The sequence below is a fragment of the Podarcis muralis genome, chromosome 2 (genome assembly GCF_964188315.1).
Source record: "Podarcis muralis chromosome 2, rPodMur119.hap1.1, whole genome shotgun sequence".
Taxonomy (NCBI): domain Eukaryota; kingdom Metazoa; phylum Chordata; class Lepidosauria; order Squamata; family Lacertidae; genus Podarcis; species Podarcis muralis.
The window spans coordinates 68,071,533-68,088,961 of record NC_135656.1 but is presented as its reverse complement, the minus strand read 5'-3'; the positions used below and the strand labels follow the sequence as shown (position 1 = coordinate 68,088,961).

The following is a 17,429-nucleotide window of genomic DNA, read 5'->3' as shown; positions in this document are numbered from 1 at the left end:
CAATGCTTCCATTGGCCTAGTGTTGAGTACAGACACAAGAAGTCCCATGTAGCAATATATATATATAATTTATTTACATTCATGCCCGCTAAAACCCTGTGCGGGACGCTTATATGTACATAAGGCCAAGTGTAAATACTTGAATGCACTTGAATACAGAATAAAAAACGATCTTTACACAATACGGCATGGGCCCGCCTGGCCCAGCACACGTTCACTGCACGGATTGGACTGCCACGCACACGCACAATTCCCTTTGCATATACACTGGGCAAGGACTAAGGAGGCACAGATCCTGTCATCCAGCACAGCATGGTCCACCTCCCTGGGCTGCCCTTGACCATCTCCTCTCCTTGTCCCCTCGGGGTCCCCAGTGTCAGCAAACCACCAACCCCTGGGCGGCCCACTATGACCAAGTCACGGGTATCTCTTGGGCTGGAGCAAAAATATACAGAGATGGCTCTGGAAACAACCTGTTGGATCCCCCCTCCCGGCTCTGCTTCATCGCAGCATGGGACGCTCCGGGGGCTGCAGTGGGAGAGGCACAGGCTTCTCGGCTCCAGGACCAAGCTTACCTTTTTGTCCTGGTCATTCCCCACAAGCACCAAGCCAGCCATCTCCCTTCCCCTTTCTTCCCATGCTGGGGAAGAAGAGGGCCCTGGGTATATGACTAAGCCCAACAGAAGTACATCAGAATCCATTGCCAGCCTACTGCAGTATATGGGGCAAGCCTCCCTCGGCCAGTCCCAGAGCCTCCATGGCAGTGGCAGGGCAGGCATTCAGTAGTTTCCCCCACCACCCCATGGCTACTAGAGACTGAGCCCGGTGTGCTTGCCTTCTAGTTGTATTTGGCACAAGGAACAGAGGGTGTGAGGCTAGGATGCCTCCGACGGAGCACGCAGGCGTATTCAAAGCAGGACAAGTGTGGGAACACTGCCTCCTTCAAGCGGAGATGCCCTCTGCCATCCCCCAGCAAAGGCCTGTGCTGCCTCTACCAAGTGCCTTAGCACTCAGCCTCCGACACCATGAAGAGGGAGCTGTCCTGCTTGCCCACCTCCGCCACAGCAGCCGCCAGCTGGTTGAGGTTCCCGTTGGGGAAGTGACGGGCTTCCCATAAGTTCAACATCATGGCCGTTGGGCTGGGTTTCGAAGCAAAGAAGCTTAGATGGCTGTGGAAAGAGGAGAGGCCATTATTACCCAGGAGAAAGAGCCCCAAGGGGGCACTTATTCACACACACCTTTTGCCCCATCCTTTCTAGGCACAGGCCTGCTCTTTAAAACTCTGAGCGTTTTTGTTTTGCCTCAGCAAAAACCCCACTCTTTACTGCTGAATTGGAACAAATGGCAATTTGGGATTTCTGCAGATTGCTGTTTGCTCCAGTTCAGCAGTAAAGAGCGGGTTTTCACAGGGACACATTCCTAGAAATGCAGCACAAAAAGAAGTCCAGATGAGCCCCCTGTTTCCTCTCCTTCCTTGCCCCCACTATGTCACAGGAAAAAACAATGTGACTGCATCTGTTCCTGCTGGCCCTCCATACAGAAACCCCTCCTCCCACCTTAGTCACCTGTTCCTGCTAAAGCAAGATTCATCCACCTGGTAGGATCTGCACCAGCTGCAGCTTGTTTCTCCTGGTATAGAGATTTACCTGTCGAGGTGCAGTTTCTGGGCTAGTGCTCTCCAGTCAGCCCCACGGGCCCCTGGTGCATCCAGGCTGCTTATGATCTTCTGGCGGATGAGGAAGGGGATCTTGAAGGCACTGGGGCCCACGAGGGCAGGGGAGCCAGCCTCATTGTCTGGAGGCAGCCAGTCTGAGAACCGTGCATCCTGGGAAAAGGAGAGCAGTTATTAGGACCTATAAGGCGAACAAAGTCTTCATGGTGAGAGGAGGCAATGGAGGAGAGAGTGCCCGTGAAGACAAGGCTGTTTCTGCTTTATATTCTCTCTCAGTTTGATGCTGCTTTAAGTAAGGTGGAGAGGTCTCCCTGACACAATATGATTTTCTCCCAGATATTCCCCAGAAGGGTAATTCTGTCTACTTGACAGGTTTAGCGAAGGAGGATACCTAAAGATCACAAAGAATATCTCCCGCTTGACTGGGAAAGGAGGAGTGAAGGGGAACGAAAAGTTAAAGGGTAGGCTCAGTGCTGCAGGGGAAAGGAGGCTTTTGTTGACGTAAAGAGCAGTGATGCGCAGGGCCGGATGTATTTCGCACTGAGACAAAATGGGATCCTGTGACTTCTACAGATTATGGAAATTGAGCATAATTGCTAGTTAGCCACGTCTCTGGCTTCTGAGATTCCAATAATCACTGGCCACACTTTCACAGCCCTAAAGTAACTAAAAAAACCTGATTTTTTGAAAGAAGGTTATTAAGATGTTAAATTTCACACCTCGCATAACACTGGGCTGCTTCACATGTAGTCTCATAAGCCATGGCAGAGCAATGGGCCCACATGCTTCTTCCTTTCCACTCTCCTCCTCCCATTGCACGTTGGTGTTGCTGCACAGATCCTGGAACTTAAGAGTTCCCTAACAACATCTCAAATGGGGAGATGGACCAGTGTTGGTTTGGTAACCAGGATAATTAAAGCAAGCTCTGACCCTGGTTAATATTCTAGTTAGTAAACTGACACTGTACTAGAAGTCCCCACTTTTATATTTATTTATTATGAATACCTGTTACTTGCCCTTCACAAAAAGTCCCAGGACAGGGTGCAATAAGAATAAAAAGGACAATTGTAAACTCCAATTTCAAATGGAATGGGCAGCCCTAGTTCTAAAACCCCTGCACCAAAGCTTGTGTGCAAGGGAAGGAAGGGCGAGTGGGATGGGGACATGCAGAGCCAACACTCCACCTGGCTTCATAAACTATGGTTACACAGCCATGTCCGAACTGGCCCATTCTATGCTTTTTCTGAACATGCACACAATTCCAGCCTGCGCTAGTTTTCTATCCTCATGTTAGGATGGAAAGACCTATTGACGCCGCCCTGCCTTACATTTCCACTTTTGACTCTGTTCCATGGGAACTCTATGAAATGGTCCTCGACACAATAACTGCAAGTGCGCATAAAGTATTTAAAACCCGTTCAAAAGCTAGATAGGTTGCCACCCAGAAGGGTACCGCAGAAGTCATTTGGCCAACCCTCCCATGGCCATGTCCTTGCCCTCACCTTGGCAATGTTGAAGTCAATATTGAAGCTCTGCCCATCACCCTCCACCTGCCAGATCCAGATTTTGCAAGCCAACTGGCAAGTGCTGGTGCTAAGTCGCTCCAACGTGAAGGTACAGTGCAGGTAAGGCTGCAGACCACTCCAAAGGTGATAGAAGGGAATCTCCTGTAGAGAGAGAGAAAGAGAGCAGGCTTGGGTTGGGGGTGTATGGATTTCCTCAGTGGTAAGGAATGAGGATCCTAGGAGCATGATGATCAGGCCCATGATGTCAGGAACTGCCAGTAGAATTAGGAACTAGACAAACTATAGAAGCAGATTGATAAATACCTACCCCCTCCCCACAACTACAGCTAGGGGATGGAGCTTCATAAGAGCTTAGCATCTTTCACATGGGGCATTCTTGGTCCTGAGGATATGGGGCTTTGCACTGAATCCCAGTAAATAAGAGATGAAAAAGAGAGGTGACATAGCGCGAAGACAGCAGGCAGGAGAAGAGGGCGCCTACTCTGGATACAGAACACTCCCAGAGCCCATGGGCACACTTGCCTGATAGCTGACAAGAAGCTTGCTCTTCCACAGGGAGCTGGGCACATCATGGATGGAGAGGCGCAGGTTGTGGTAACTGTCCTTGAAGTGCAGGATCCGTGGCACGCCAATCAGCTGCCCCCCCATCTGCTTCTCTACTTGTACCACTTCCTGGAATTGCATGGACAAAGAAGGGCTGAGTGACTAGAACCATCAACACCCATTTCCTGGTGCCTCCCGCCTTCTGCGGAGGCGCAGCGTGGAGTTGCAAGGGACTGATCTGGGTTGTTGTGACAAAATCACTGGATGGTGGGGCAGGGGAGAGGCCTAGGTGAGGCTGGACACCCTGCAACTACAGAGCAACATACTGGGCATGTGGTCAGTGTCGCTGAAGCGACACATAGGCTGTCCTACTAGAGCATTAAGGCTGGTCAACCGTGATTCTTGAGCAAATAATGGGCTATTGAGACTGGAGCAGGTGTGAAATTTGTGGGAAAGAGGCTCAAGGTGTGTATGTTTGGGGCATTTCCAGGGCAGTATTTTGGCCTTGTGGGGTAATACCTTGAGTGCATCACGGGTGTCGCTGAGGCAATACACGCGGACATCATATTCCAGCCCAGTACAGGTAGTGGGTGCAAAAAGGACCAATTTGAGGCGCTTTGAAGCCGCCATGCTGAGCGATTCCCCCACCAAAGCAAAGCGGCCTAGTTGTTCTGTGAAGATGTAGCAAGCCTGGGGTTCCAGCTGGCAGTGGAAGAGTTCCGAGGGCACGGGCTCACCCAGGTGCAGCACATCCTGAGGAAAGGGGAAAGGCGGTGGAGGGGTGGGCAGAGAGATAAAAACCACCCTGATCAACAGTTATTGGCACAATGAGCGCAGAAGCAGCACAACGGAGCCAGTGCAGATTATGGCTTATTTTTAGAAGCATTTCTGTACTGTACAAGGTGGTGTAGACTGCAAAAGCATCAATTAAAAAAATTAAATTGCATTTTAAAAGAACAAATAATCATTAAGGTGACCGGCTAATCAAAAATTAAGCAGCTGCAAAGGTCTGTTGGCAAACAAACAGGTGTCAGAAGGAGAAGGCTGACTAATACGCTAGAAGTACAGTGCTTGGGTATTTCCTTGAATCTGGAGCAGTTTATGAATTCTGAAATAAAAATAAAGCAAGAACGGCTGGCCAACACACAAGGAGAATGAATCTGTATGGGTGGGATATCAGCAGGAAACAGCTGGTATATAGGACCAAGGATGAAGTACTGAGCTTGAGATGGTAGGAGGACTGTTGCTCTTTAGGCACATATAGGAACATTTGCACTACATTCAAGCTGGAATCATAGAACGGTAGAGTTGGAAGGAACCTACATGGGCCATCTAGTCCAACCCCCTGCAATGAAGGAATTGTTTGCCCAACGTGGGGTTCAAACCCACAACCCTGAGATTGAGAGTCTTATGCTCTACTGACTGAGCTATCTTCAGCTAGTCTGAGGGATCCATCACAGCCTCCACTGTAGAACACAAATCAGAATCAATTGTGCCAGTGCTGGGCAGTAAACAGTCCATCAGATTCTGCTAATGTTGAAAATAGGGCAGTGTATATTCTACAATTCTGGGGGGAAATGTAAGATTGTAATACCGGAGGCAGAATCCAGCTTTCATATATATATTACAAAGCATGTTCCTATAACATTTGGATGCAAAGATATGCTTGAGAGTGTACGGCGAAGCCCTGAGAAAGCTACAGGGATCGCTGAATAAGACTTCCGTTGTTTCCCAAGGATGAGACTTCAGCATCACACATAGTTCCTCCTCTTTCTCAGAAGTAGCAGAAACAGTATAGAGTTTGCAAAGCAAGCAGAAAAAAAAACAAAAAACTGAACAATATGAGTGATTTGCATAATTTAAGCAGGTTTCAGAATTTAGGTTACTTTGGCCCGGAAGGTTCTTTGTTTTGTAAAGCAAAAAGTACAATACAGCCTTGCTTAAAGCCTTTGGGTTGGTTTGCGACTGCCTGAGGCCAAGCACTCACCTCCCATGTGCCCTCACACGACTGCTTCTTGAGGCGGAGACTCCAGGTCTCTGGGTTTGGCTCCACACAGTGGTCCATAGCAAGGATGACAGGTCTGGTGAGCAGCACCCCTGGGGGCCCACAGCTGACAATGGGACTCAGCAGGGTCTGACAGCCAGCCAGGGGCAGCCTCAAAAAAGAGAGAAAACCATGAGTTGGAAAGAGAAGGGGCATACAAAGCCAAGCACAGACGCTTCTGGCTATTGCCATTAGCTAGTTTCCCTTGGTTATCATTCCAATGGGCACAGAAAGCAAACAGGATCTGCATTCTCACCACTGCGCGGTGGAAGCAGAATGGAGAAATTGGGTGGGGTTATAGCCAGCATTTACTACTGGCAATCCAAGCAGAGAATTGGAGCTGGCAGTCTTCAGTAAGTGCATCGGAAATGGATGCTGACATAAGGGAATGGGGAAGGATGATGGCTCAATAGCACAGCATCCGCTTGCAGAAAGTCCCAGGTTCAATCCCCGGCGTCTCTGGGTAATCAGGAAGATCCCGGAGAACGACTGCCCATCAGTGTAGTCAGTGCTGAGCTAGATGGGACTCTGTGTGAATTGGCATAAGGCTCATGGAAAAAGTGGAAATGCCTCAGTTATGGCAGACAGCTGTTATTGGAGCTATCTGCAAAGTGGGAACTCCAAAAACATTTCTGAGAATATATCCACGACGAATAAGTTGCATTAGGTATCCTTCTTTGGAAGGGAGCAGGGACAGGGCGGGGGTGGGAATTGTACAAGTGTGCAGCAGTCAAGTTCCTTAGAGGATGACTAGCCAGAGGGTGATGCTCCATTGAGCAGCCTGGCAAGGTCCTTTCTGGCTGGCAGATCTCACCCGCTTAGCTAACATGACTTATCCTTCATGCTCCAGGCCAGGTCGCTTTAGATGTCCTAATCAAATCTCCCACCTCAATCCTCAACCAGCACCAAAGGGATTCTTGACACTAAATGTGCCATGACAGAAGCATGCTTTCTCCATTTGCTGTTGATGCAGCTGTGAGCAGAGGGATGCAGGCAAGAGTGGGCTGTCAAGGACCAGCACAAAAACATTAAATCAGAAAAATGCTTGGTAGCATTTTAGGATGTAGTTAAGATTGCAACAGAGAAATCTGCCTAGAAATGGCGGGTGATCTCTGTTGATTATATAGTTCAATCTTAGGAGCATGACGTGGGAAGCGCTAGAATGATATTACTAGAGCTTGATGTAAAATGCTCAGGATTGGGGTGCTACTGGCCCTGTAGCCTCTGTACATGTAGAACAAGTAGATGAGTCCTATTGCCTATTTCCAATCAGTTTTGTTTCCTTCAGGCAAGTGTGTGCCTGATAAGAGATTGAAATGCCAAATGGGATAATCTGGAGTTGTGTATCTTGAAGGGATACACTGAGAATTTTCCAGCAAGAGGAGTAATGTGTATGTCAAGACTTTGTTTCCTTCCTGGATGCTGTAGCTGACCTTCCACAGTGACATTCAATTCATTCTGCTCCCTCCACCTCATGAGTGGAGGCAAATTTCTGCAGCCCATCTGCATGACAAGGTCTACAGGGATGCAGTTGTCCAAGAACTCCCTGTGGATTCTACAGGTACCTGTAGGAGAGCCCTTATGTGCCACAGGTGATGGATGAACATACGGGGCAGGCATACAGTGGACTGGAGTCAAATCGGTATATGAGAAATTAGGGGTCCCACTGACCACTAACGGGGTAGTTGAAGGATTTCAAGGGTAAGAGGGGTACCTCACATCTTCCTGCTTGTGCAGCGTCAGGTAGATTTCATAGATCTTTCCTCGCGGGATGGCATCAGGTGGGATGAGCAAGCTGACACCTAAAGGACACAGACATTATTGCTCAAGGGGATGCAATATACAGTGTCCATGGATGGCCCAAGACATTTTTGCACCTTAGGCAGACCCCAAAATGATGTCCCGCTCCCCGACAGAAAAGAAGATGTGAGGGAAGAGCCAGCTCCAGGAACAAGGGGGGAAGATTAACATCAGGAACTGCTGCCCCGGTGAATCCTGACACCAGGGGCAGTCGCCTTGTGGGTGGACTAGCCCTTGTCAGACCTTCCTATGGGTCCAGGCTTGAAATAAACATTCCATGTTCTCTTGGGCAAGCTGACCCTTGGGCATCAATAAGGGGCTGCTCAGGATCGGGACAATTTCCCCGTAAAGTGGAATTTATATCTGGAATTTATCCACAAAACGATCACTTATCGTATTCCTATACAGGCCAGACAGGAAGCCTCTGTCTCTTGCATGTGTGTGCTTGAATGCTGGTCCAGAAGGGAACTACGAGCATCATAAAGCACCTACACATTTCCCTACCTAGCTCAGCCTCCCAAATCCCCAGCCTTCCTTCTCTGCCCATCTCACCTGTGTTGGGGATCATTAAACGTCCACCCAGGAAGTTGAAGGTTCCATAAGCCATGTTGGCACCACCCCTGGGCAAGGAGCGGAAGAAGCTCTGGGTGGAGAACCGAGAGACAAAGTCCACAGGGTCCGCACTGGGTGAGCTGTGGTGCAGGGTGTGGCGCCCGCTGCCCAGGGGGCTCAGCAGGTGCCCATTGCCAATCTGGAACTTGCTGGGTCCATCCTGGCGTGGGCAGAGCGAGCCCTGGTAGGTCATGGTGGTGGTGCTCAGGTCAGGCTGGATAGTAAGCAAGTGGGAGTTATCTGCAAAGAAGGAGAGAAATTTATGTAAATAACCCAACAAACTGGGCCGGTCAAAGTACATGTGCTGTTTGAACGTACTGAAAGATCTTCTCTAGGCAGAATGGAAAAGAGAGTTCATTCTTAGCACAATATACAGACCTATATTGCTTACAGATGCAAATGCAGATATTTTCAGTCACCTCAGGTAGATAGCAGCCTAATCACAAAACATCATCTCATCAGACAATGTTGCACAAAATACATTAACCAGCAGGGGTAACAGACTGCTGCAATGACCCGAGAAACAAAGATCCCTGTTCAAACCATCACTTTTTGTATTAATAAGGTTATGCATTTTATTTCCCAGAGACAGCTTCCTCAAGATGCAGTACAGTCTCCCTTGCAGAGCCCAGGAGTCTGGGCTAATTCACACAACCAGGATATCCAAATGCAGAATGACTAAGGGAGCTAGCCGCATGACACAGTTGTCGTTTTAACACCCCACCACTTGTCAGGGTGCAAAGAGGTGAGCCTCAAAGGCCAAAGGTCGCATCGTGAGGTGATGAGAAAGTTAAGTGGCTGATGGAATGATGGTAGGATACTTCTTCCGCCCACACCTAGATGCTCATAAATGACCCAGTCCACATGTATGTGAAGCTATTGTTTAAAACAGACCAGCCCTTGCTCTTTGTGCCTGCCTCTCTCCTCCCTAGGCTGCCTTGCAGTAGAAATAAACCAGAGCACTGGCTTAGTCTTACATGCAAATTAACAGTTGTGGTTTGTTTCCCTCCCAGCAAACCACAAACAGTAAGCAATGAAAAAACATTGGTTACTGCTCATGGTTTGTTTGGAGAAAAACAAAACCACAAGTGCTGGTTTGCATGCAATATGAGGCCAGGGATCTGGTTTCTTTCAGCTCCTAAGCAGCACATGGAAGGAAGGGGGCAAGCAGGAAGAGAAGCACACACTAACACTCTGCTCATTCATGATCAGCCATTTTAGACCATGGCTCTGTGTTCAAAATAAACCATGGTCTGTTTTAGAGCCTAAAACCTTTGGGCCATGGCTTTGCCAACCAGGCTAGTGGGTCTTTGTAAAGCGGTTCCAAAATGACAGAAATGGAGTGGTTAGGATGAAAGATGTGCTTATCCACAAGTGTCATTTTACTATACCTATGATGACTTCAAGGCCATTTGATTTTACTGACTTCCTCTACATTACATAATAGGTATCCTACATTTTTAACTTTCTGGGGGTGTGACAGTCATTGTGACAGAGATGTGCCAGCAAGGTCTTGAATCTTCCATTCCAGCAACTACTTTTCCTCTAGAAGTTCATTTTTCTTGATTAGTGGGGAACCAACTTTAATTAACTAGTTCAGAAATACTTGAAGAATGCCTGGCAGATGAGCTGGGGGTGGGATGATTAGAAAACCCTTCTTGTACAGGCTCCTGTTCTGACCAGTGCTGGGCTGCCCTTACTGGTTGGTGTCCTGTAGCCCAGTGAGGGCTGGCAGGAAGCATTAGGGCCTTGCAACTGGAAAGGGTAATTAGCAGGTTCTCACAAAATATGCAGATGGCATGTTTCTAACCCTCTGGTGTTGCATCTTTCTTTGGCAAAGGCAATGCTTAGTAGTGTTGAGATGCATGGCTAGAGGTGAGTCTCTGGCTATAATTATTTTGTAAGAGATTTTTGGTGTGTTTATTGGGTCTGTGGTTTTTCCTACATAGTCCTCTGCAGATATCCTCTGCTTACGCTGCCTACTGTAGGAAGCCTTCAGGTGTTTAAACAGTTTTAGTCTTCTGTTATCATAAATTTTCCCATTTGCTCACTTGACTTGAATTGAATCATAGAGTTGGGATGGACCCTGAGGGTCATATATAGTCGAATCCCCTGCAATGCAGGAATATGCAGTTGTCTCTTATGGGGACAGAACCTGCAATCTTGGTGTTATTAGCACCACACTCTAACCAGCTGAGCTTATTCTGACCTCATTCCAGGAAGCCATTTTTTAAACAACGAAACTCTTTAAGCCACTGTTTCTAGTTGTCACCAGGTTCCATTGTGCTTTTAAGATCTGTGGTTTTTGTTCAACGTAGCACTACAATGAATGTTCTCTCAGTCAAATTATTTGTGTGTGTGTGTGTGCGACGAAACATTCTCCCCCTCCCTCTAAATCTGTTCTGGGGTTTCCCCCAACCCTCTGGAATAAATTTGAGAATAGTGCAGATGGAATAGAGGGATGGGAAATCCCCTTGAGCTAGTATGTGAAGTTTGTTGAATACTACCATTTCGTATTTATTTTTTGTAGCACTTGTAACAGCAGGAAGGAGAAGCAGAGTAGGGGAGGAAACCCGAAGAGCGCCTTAAGAGTTGGCACAGTAGTCATGGGACTCTTAAAATGGCGGACACCATCCTATTTTGCTACAAGGCAAGACACACTGTGGCTGTATCTTACATAACCGTTCTGCAGTCGTGGAAGAGACAAACACCGTCCCCACGTCGAGACCTGGCAGCTGACTGTGGCTCCAGGAAGGCTGCTTGCACTCAATGCAAAGGTCTCCCAAAATCCCCGGGAACCCCAAGACTGGCGTGGTGCTCACCTGCTTTGGTTGGCTTGATGCTGACCGGCTGGAAGCCAGCAGTGAGAATAGAAGAATCAGCCACGTCAGAATCCAGCCCTTCCTTCTTGCGGCAGTAGACAAGGGTTACCACTAGGAGCAGCAGCACCAGGCAGACAGCGACAGCGATCAGGCCCACATACAGAGCCACATCCTCAGAGCCATTCGTTCCTAAAAGGGGAAGCAGGAGAACAGAGAGGTGTGCAATTCTGAGCCAGTTGTTGCCCTGTATAAAATAATGGCGTTCCTTTCTGGAGAAGGAGTGCACCGCTCATAATTGCATGGTGCGCAATTATCTATGGAAGTCCGCCAATGTCTCTAGGGATGGAAGAGACACTGAATGAAATGTCATTGGCCTTCTTGCAATGAAGGTCATCAAGGAATTGATAATCAAAACCTGTGATCCCTTAAAAAAACCCACCCCAAACCTCTGCCCTTTCCCTGTCCTTCAGTGCAAAGGCACATTTCCAACCTCCTCCTTTTTGAACAGAGTATTGAACTCACAGCCTTCTTCAAGTCCTGGTTTAAAAAATGATGCAAAATCCAAATTGGAGAGGAATGGGTGGAAAGCATGAGAGATTCCTTTGGGAATCATGGGTCTGAATTAGGCAGGGTGGTGGTGGCAGGATAAGATTCTCAACGCATTTTTAAGATAAATGCAACATGACATTCAAAACAAGCAGCGTATTTTATGAGCATCTGTTGTGGTTCCCTTTTATAATAACTACAGCCATGTTACCAGCATGTTATCAAAGAAAAGGGCTGCTTTGGGGAGCAGTGGGTGCTGAGGCACAGGCAAAGCTGGGTGAATGGTGAACCCAGGACTGAAACAGAAAAGGGGTCTCGTAAGGGTGAGATTGTGCCTGGGACACAAGCCCATTTAATTGTTCATAAGAATAATAACCCTGTCTGTCGAACCAGTGTGTTATCTAAAAATCTTTATGTTTGTAGAAATAATAATTCAGAAGGGGATCTGAAATGTGGTGTACGGGAGGACTTGATGCAGCCTTCCACAAAGGGTGCTTCTGCAGGAAAAGTTTTGTGGCAGAGGTTGGTTTGGGCAAGGTTAGTAAGGCTGCAGCCTGGGTTGAAAGGAGCCCTTCTGCTCCTGTCTCATAATTTCTAAGTAAAGGCAGACAGTCTTTAATTGGGAGAATTGGGATCTTGCTTATGATCTCTGAAGGTTGAGTAAGTAGAAACCTTCAAAGCTCCATGGCCAAAATCCCAGCTGTGCAAGAGAGTGTGAGTGTGTGTTGTCCTTTGTATGAAGCCTCTGTACAGAAGAAGGCAGGTTGGTGGGGGTTGAAGGGGGAAGGGGGAAAAGAAAGAATGCAGGCCGGGTGTGGGTGTGGGTGTGTGAGGGAGAACAAACAAGGCTTCTGTGTTAACGGAAGCAAGCACACACACATTAGTCTGGTTTATGAGGCAACATATGTACAGGGAATTGTATGTAAGGGAGGAAGAATGAACAAATGAACCAGGGTTTGTGTGTGTGTGTGTGTGTGTGTGTGTGTGTGTGTGTGTGTGTTGTGAACCAGCACTTTGCCCTGCTGTCCCTCTGAATCCCTCACGCACCTCCTCCCCACCCCCACTGCCAGCTGGGTCAAACCGTCAGCCTGAGTCCCCCTGGGGAGGGCAGGGGGCCATTGCTTCATTTCAGCTGTGAGAATGGTTAATTTGATGTAAAAGGAAGAGAAAACCCCTAGGAGGCCTAACAAGCTAGAACAGTTAATGAGCCAGGATGGGGCCTGTCACTCACTCTTCCGCCCTGGCAGGGCCAGTGCAGAGCTCTCCTGCCTTGGGGTGGGGGTGGCACACAGCCTGCTTGCTGGGCCAGTGCGCACCAGTTGTGATCTTTCAGGAGAGAGCTCTGGGGCCTCCTCATTAAGGGACGGAGCCTGTGGCGGGACGCATGGGCCAGGGGGTGCCGCAGACAAGGTGGGTTTCTGCCTTCTAGCCTGTGGCTATGAGGCAACGCTAAACCAGGCAGCAGAGATTCCATCTGTGCTGGGCAGACGGCTGCTAGTTCCTACGCGGACAGATAGGCAGACCAGAACTGACAGGCCTCAATGCCCTTACATCTCAATCAGCCTGCAACGGAAGGTCGCTCAAAAAAAGCTACGCAACAGGAGGCAGCACTAGTTGCCTATGTCCACAGCCACCCCGGAGAGGCACACCTGTGCCAGAAGATGCTCGTCAAATTCATGCCACCACCTGCATCTCTCCCCTCCATCTCCACCCACGGCATGAGTCTTATATTTCCTCAAAAGCAGCAGGAACTCACCGTGAGTGCATAACTCGCTGGTGCAGTTGCGGGTCTCCAGTTCAGGCCCCTGGCACTCGTCCCCCCCATTCCGGGGCGCCGGATCCGAGCATTCACGGCTTCGCCAGTGTGTACAGTCTGCACCACACACTGACCACATGCTCCAGGTTGACCAACCGCCAGGCACTGCCAGACAGGAGGAGGCAGTACAGAGGCTTAGGGACCAAAATCCCAAATCTCAAATGGTTTCTCATCCTCAGCATAAATTCTACCTCCCCACCCCTCCAAGCCCAAGCAGATATCTCACTAGCCGGATGCTTGCAGCAGCTTGGTGGGTCGAGAGGACACCGTTAGGCGATGTCAGCTACAGAGAGGAGGGACCGGGCTGAAGTAGCTCAGGGCTGACCCATTGCTGGCCACCACAGAAGCCACTCCTAATGGGGCAAGGGGGGCCCTTCCATATTTGTAACATGCCTTGGAAGGGGCTCAGAGATGGGAAGGGACAAACACAGACACATGGATGGGTTGGGGAAGACAGGTAGAGCAAAGAGGGGAAGGCGAGTCAAAGGCCAGCTGCTCTCTTGGGACCAGTAGCTCAAACAGAGCTGAAGGCACTGAAAAAACAAGTCCCAGGAACATGCAGCACCATTCTGGGTCACTTTGGGGAAAGGAAGGGGCAACCAAACAGTGGTGGGATAGTGCATAGGCAAAGCTGTGTGAGCAGCGAACTCCGGGCTGAAACAGAAAAAGGGGGGCTTAGAGTGGACTGAGAGTGGGAGACGTGTGTGGCTCAGCCTGCTCTGGGCTTCCTATGTGTTAGATTTTGAGTCTTTCCCCGCTGCTGTGGGTGGTGGGGCGGGGGCCGAGGGTGCGAGTGAGCACAGCAAAACAGAGCCGCCGGAGCAGGTGCGCAGCAGTGGCAGGGCAGTACCTGGGCACAGGGTGGCGCAAGAACTTTTCTGCACATTCTGGCCCTCACAGAAGGCCCCCCCGTTGAGTGGTGCTGGGTTGGTGCAGCTTCGGCTCCGCTTCTGCCAGCCCCGTCCACAGCTGGTGCTGCAGGCTGACCAGTCCGTCCACGTCGACCAGCCGCCATTCACTGGGGGGAAGGGACAGCATCAGCTAGAGCTCCCAACGACGGTGCGCCCTGGGAGGGCCAGTCGTTGGCAGCAGGGAGGGAGGTGGGGCTCTCTCTCTGGGCCCAGAGAAGGAGCCGAGCGCTTCCAGGGTTCTCCTGGGGCAAAACGGCGGCTCTGGGGTGCCAGCTTCCCTCTTGCTTTTGGTATGTGTGTACAGCTTGGGGAGAATACACAGGAAAACATGGGGGGATGCAGGAGGAGTCACAAGCAGAGGGGCGGACACTTGGAGGAGGGGGTGGGGTGGGGGGTCATGCCGCTTTCTCCTGTGAGATTCTGCAGGAGCATCGCTTTCTCGACGTCGCGTTGACACAGCCTGGCTCCCCCACCCTGGCTCCACCCCCTCTCTACCTCCAGGATGGATATTTCCTCCATTTTGAGGTGCATGTACTTAGCAAAGTCCCCTCTTCATCACACCCCAAAACAGTTGGGCCAGCCCAAGAAATGGTGCTGCCCAAAGGGAAGGACAAGCTGGCCTCCACACAACTCTTCCCCTTTCCTTTTACGAAAGCTGGCTGGCTCCGGCAGTTCAAATCTTCCTTCAGTGCTGGCAGTGGGCTGGCATCCCCCACCCCATCTGAGGGCAGCAAGTGATCTTAGAGGCACACCCAGCTTTGTTCCCTAACACCAGGCTGCCACTCCCCTCCTCTGCACCAGCATCTGCTACCTGAGACGGCTCCCTCACTCTGCCTAATGGTAGAGCCGGCCCTTTCACTGCTCCATCTTCCCCTCTGAGCTACAGCCAAGCCTCCAAAGAAACCAGATTCCTGCCCTTGCCCCCAACCCTGAAGACTTATGGAGAGACCTGCTGTTCGCCCATTGGTCCCCTTTTCCTGGGGACCACCCATCCCATCGCCTGGTGGGGCCCTACCATAGACAGTGACAGCAGCAGGGGAGCTGCGGCGACGGGCCACAATGTTTTTGGCCACGCAGGTATAGTTGCCCGTGTCCGCCAGGCGGGCCTGTTTCACCACCAGGCTGTGCTCCAGCGTGATGTAGAAGTTGGGGTCCAGTGCTGGGTCCACAAGGTCTTCGTTGTGCAGCCACTCGACCTTGGGGAGACACAAGCCACACATAGGGCAGGAGGATTGGGTCAGGCCGCGTAGCCTTTAAGGACACTGCGACTGCAACGTGTCTCAGAAGAAAACACATTCTGGCACTGACCTAGTGAGGGACAGAGATTGACAGGCCACTCAGCACCAGGGCAGCCCAGGGAGGCTCCGAAATGTGCGTTAATGAGCTCTGCAGAGAGACAGGCCGGCGTCAATCAAGTGGCTGCAATGAGGGTGAGGGCGAATGGGCTACCACGAACCCAACCTAGATCGTCTGCAGGAACTGCAGGGTGGCAAAGCCAACACTGGGGAGATGCAGGTTCCAACGTCGGGTGGTCCCCATGAAGTGGTTTGGTTTGGTTTTGTGCTACTGGTGGGCTTCCTCAACCGTTCTCCCCAATGGCCCCCTCAGTTCTGCCCAGAATTAAGCATGCAGGTCCAGTACTCACTTCAGCTGGTGGGATCCCCTCTGGAGGGCGGCAAGGCAGCACAATTCCCTGCTCAATGGAGACCTCTTTGGCCAGGGGCTCCTGCTCAAAATTCTTTCGCAGATCTAGAAAGAAGAGAGGCTTAGAGCGGTGTCAAGATGACATTGAAGACCCCCCAGGTCATACTAGGCCAAAGCCTTGTCTGCTCCCTGCCAACATGAGCAGCCAATTGATCGTAGTCGATTCAGACATGAAAGAACAGGCTTTGATTTTCAGCTGTAGGTGGGGGGAATGACAATGAGGCTCTAGGAGAGGGAAGATGGGTGGTTTGAAGTCCTAGAGGGGTCCCCTCAGCAGACAGGAGGGTAAGCAGGGCGCCACTCACAAGCAATGCGCACGTAGGCCTTTTGACTCTTGGTGGTGCCAGACGTGCTCCAGGCGACACACTGGCACCAGTACTCTTCCAAGCCAAAGATCTTCTCCACCTGTTGCCGCGAGATGTCGATCCGCACTTCCATGAGGGGCAGGCCTGCCAAAACACCAGGGGGCAAAGAGACAAGGGTGGAAAGCAGGGAAGGGGGGGGACATCAGTGGGTGGAGGAGCTCTACATGAATGGGTGTCACAATTCTGTGGAAGTGCAGTAAGTGTGCAGAATGCTGCTGTGTTCAGTTTCCAGAGAACCTCAAGTATCATGAGAAAAGTGTGTGGAGGGGGACCCAAACATGTCTCTGGCTCTGATTGTTGCAAATATATGCTCAGAAGCATGTGAGAAATCTCTAAAAAACCTTAAAATGTAATGGTGAAATCTCAGGAGACCACAGCAGCCAAAGAAGCACAAAAGCTATGCTAACAGTATAAATATGAGGCCTCCTAACTCCAGGTCAGCAGTGGGACAGGAGCTGAGTGTTGGCCCTGGAGCCATCAAAACAAGACTCCTCTGCTGCCCTTTGATGCCCCACCCCTTCCAGCACTCACCCGTGGTTTTGTTCATGCTGCGCTGTATGATGTGGTCGCCCTGATGCACCCACTCGCCATTGCACTTGAAGTAGATCTGGGTGGCAGGCGTGGCCTTGCAGGCCAGTGTCACCGGTTTGTTCTTGACAATGTAAACATCCTCCGGTTCCAGCAGGAAGTGAGGGAGCAGGTCGGAGGAAGAGCCAGGCACAGGGATGGGCACTGTGGCACTCTGCTGGGCACCTGGGCAGAGAGGAGAGGGGCTAGAAACTGGCACACTAGCAACCACAACATTCACAGAAGCTATAAAGAGTCAGGTTTGCACCATGGGCCTTGCATAGGTGGATTTCATTCCAAACCTCAAGGTTAAATCAGTACATGCAAAATGCCTTTGCTCTGCTGGCCACCAAACCCCGCAGTCCTCTAAGATCAAACTTCTTCAGTTAAAGGGCAAGGCTTCAACTCTCCTTCACTGTAATCAGAGTAGCAGCAGCTCTTTGGGGATCTCGGCTAATTACACAGTTAATTGGTCTGTAACATTAATGAAAGCAACTGCAG

The 17,429-nt window shown here is 50.2% G+C and overlaps 1 protein-coding gene across 3 annotated transcripts in view; it reads right to left on the bottom strand.

The window, feature by feature from the left end:
- Positions 1-49: 49 nt before the first annotated feature.
- Positions 50-17,429, bottom strand: part of UNC5A (unc-5 netrin receptor A) — a 92,324-nt gene continuing 74,944 nt past the window's right edge. For 2 of the 3 annotated variants that reach the window (XM_028718449.2, XM_028718451.2), the window contains exons 2-16: positions 16,893-17,114; positions 16,302-16,445; positions 15,938-16,041; positions 15,308-15,488; positions 14,232-14,399; positions 13,322-13,486; positions 11,020-11,208; positions 8,138-8,437; positions 7,500-7,587; positions 5,729-5,897; positions 4,261-4,494; positions 3,721-3,870; positions 3,175-3,339; positions 1,647-1,825; positions 50-1,169 (exon numbers count right to left, since the gene is read on the bottom strand). In XM_028718449.2, the coding sequence (XP_028574282.2) occupies positions 1,004-1,169; positions 1,647-1,825; positions 3,175-3,339; positions 3,721-3,870; positions 4,261-4,494; positions 5,729-5,897; positions 7,500-7,587; positions 8,138-8,437; positions 11,020-11,208; positions 13,322-13,486; positions 14,232-14,399; positions 15,308-15,488; positions 15,938-16,041; positions 16,302-16,445; positions 16,893-17,114 (2,624 nt within the window). In that variant the 3' untranslated portion in view covers positions 50-1,003. The remainder of the gene's footprint in view (positions 1,170-1,646; positions 1,826-3,174; positions 3,340-3,720; positions 3,871-4,260; positions 4,495-5,728; positions 5,898-7,499; positions 7,588-8,137; positions 8,438-11,019; positions 11,209-13,321; positions 13,487-14,231; positions 14,400-15,307; positions 15,489-15,937; positions 16,042-16,301; positions 16,446-16,892; positions 17,115-17,429) is intronic. The other variant, XM_077924645.1, reaches the window with a different exon arrangement.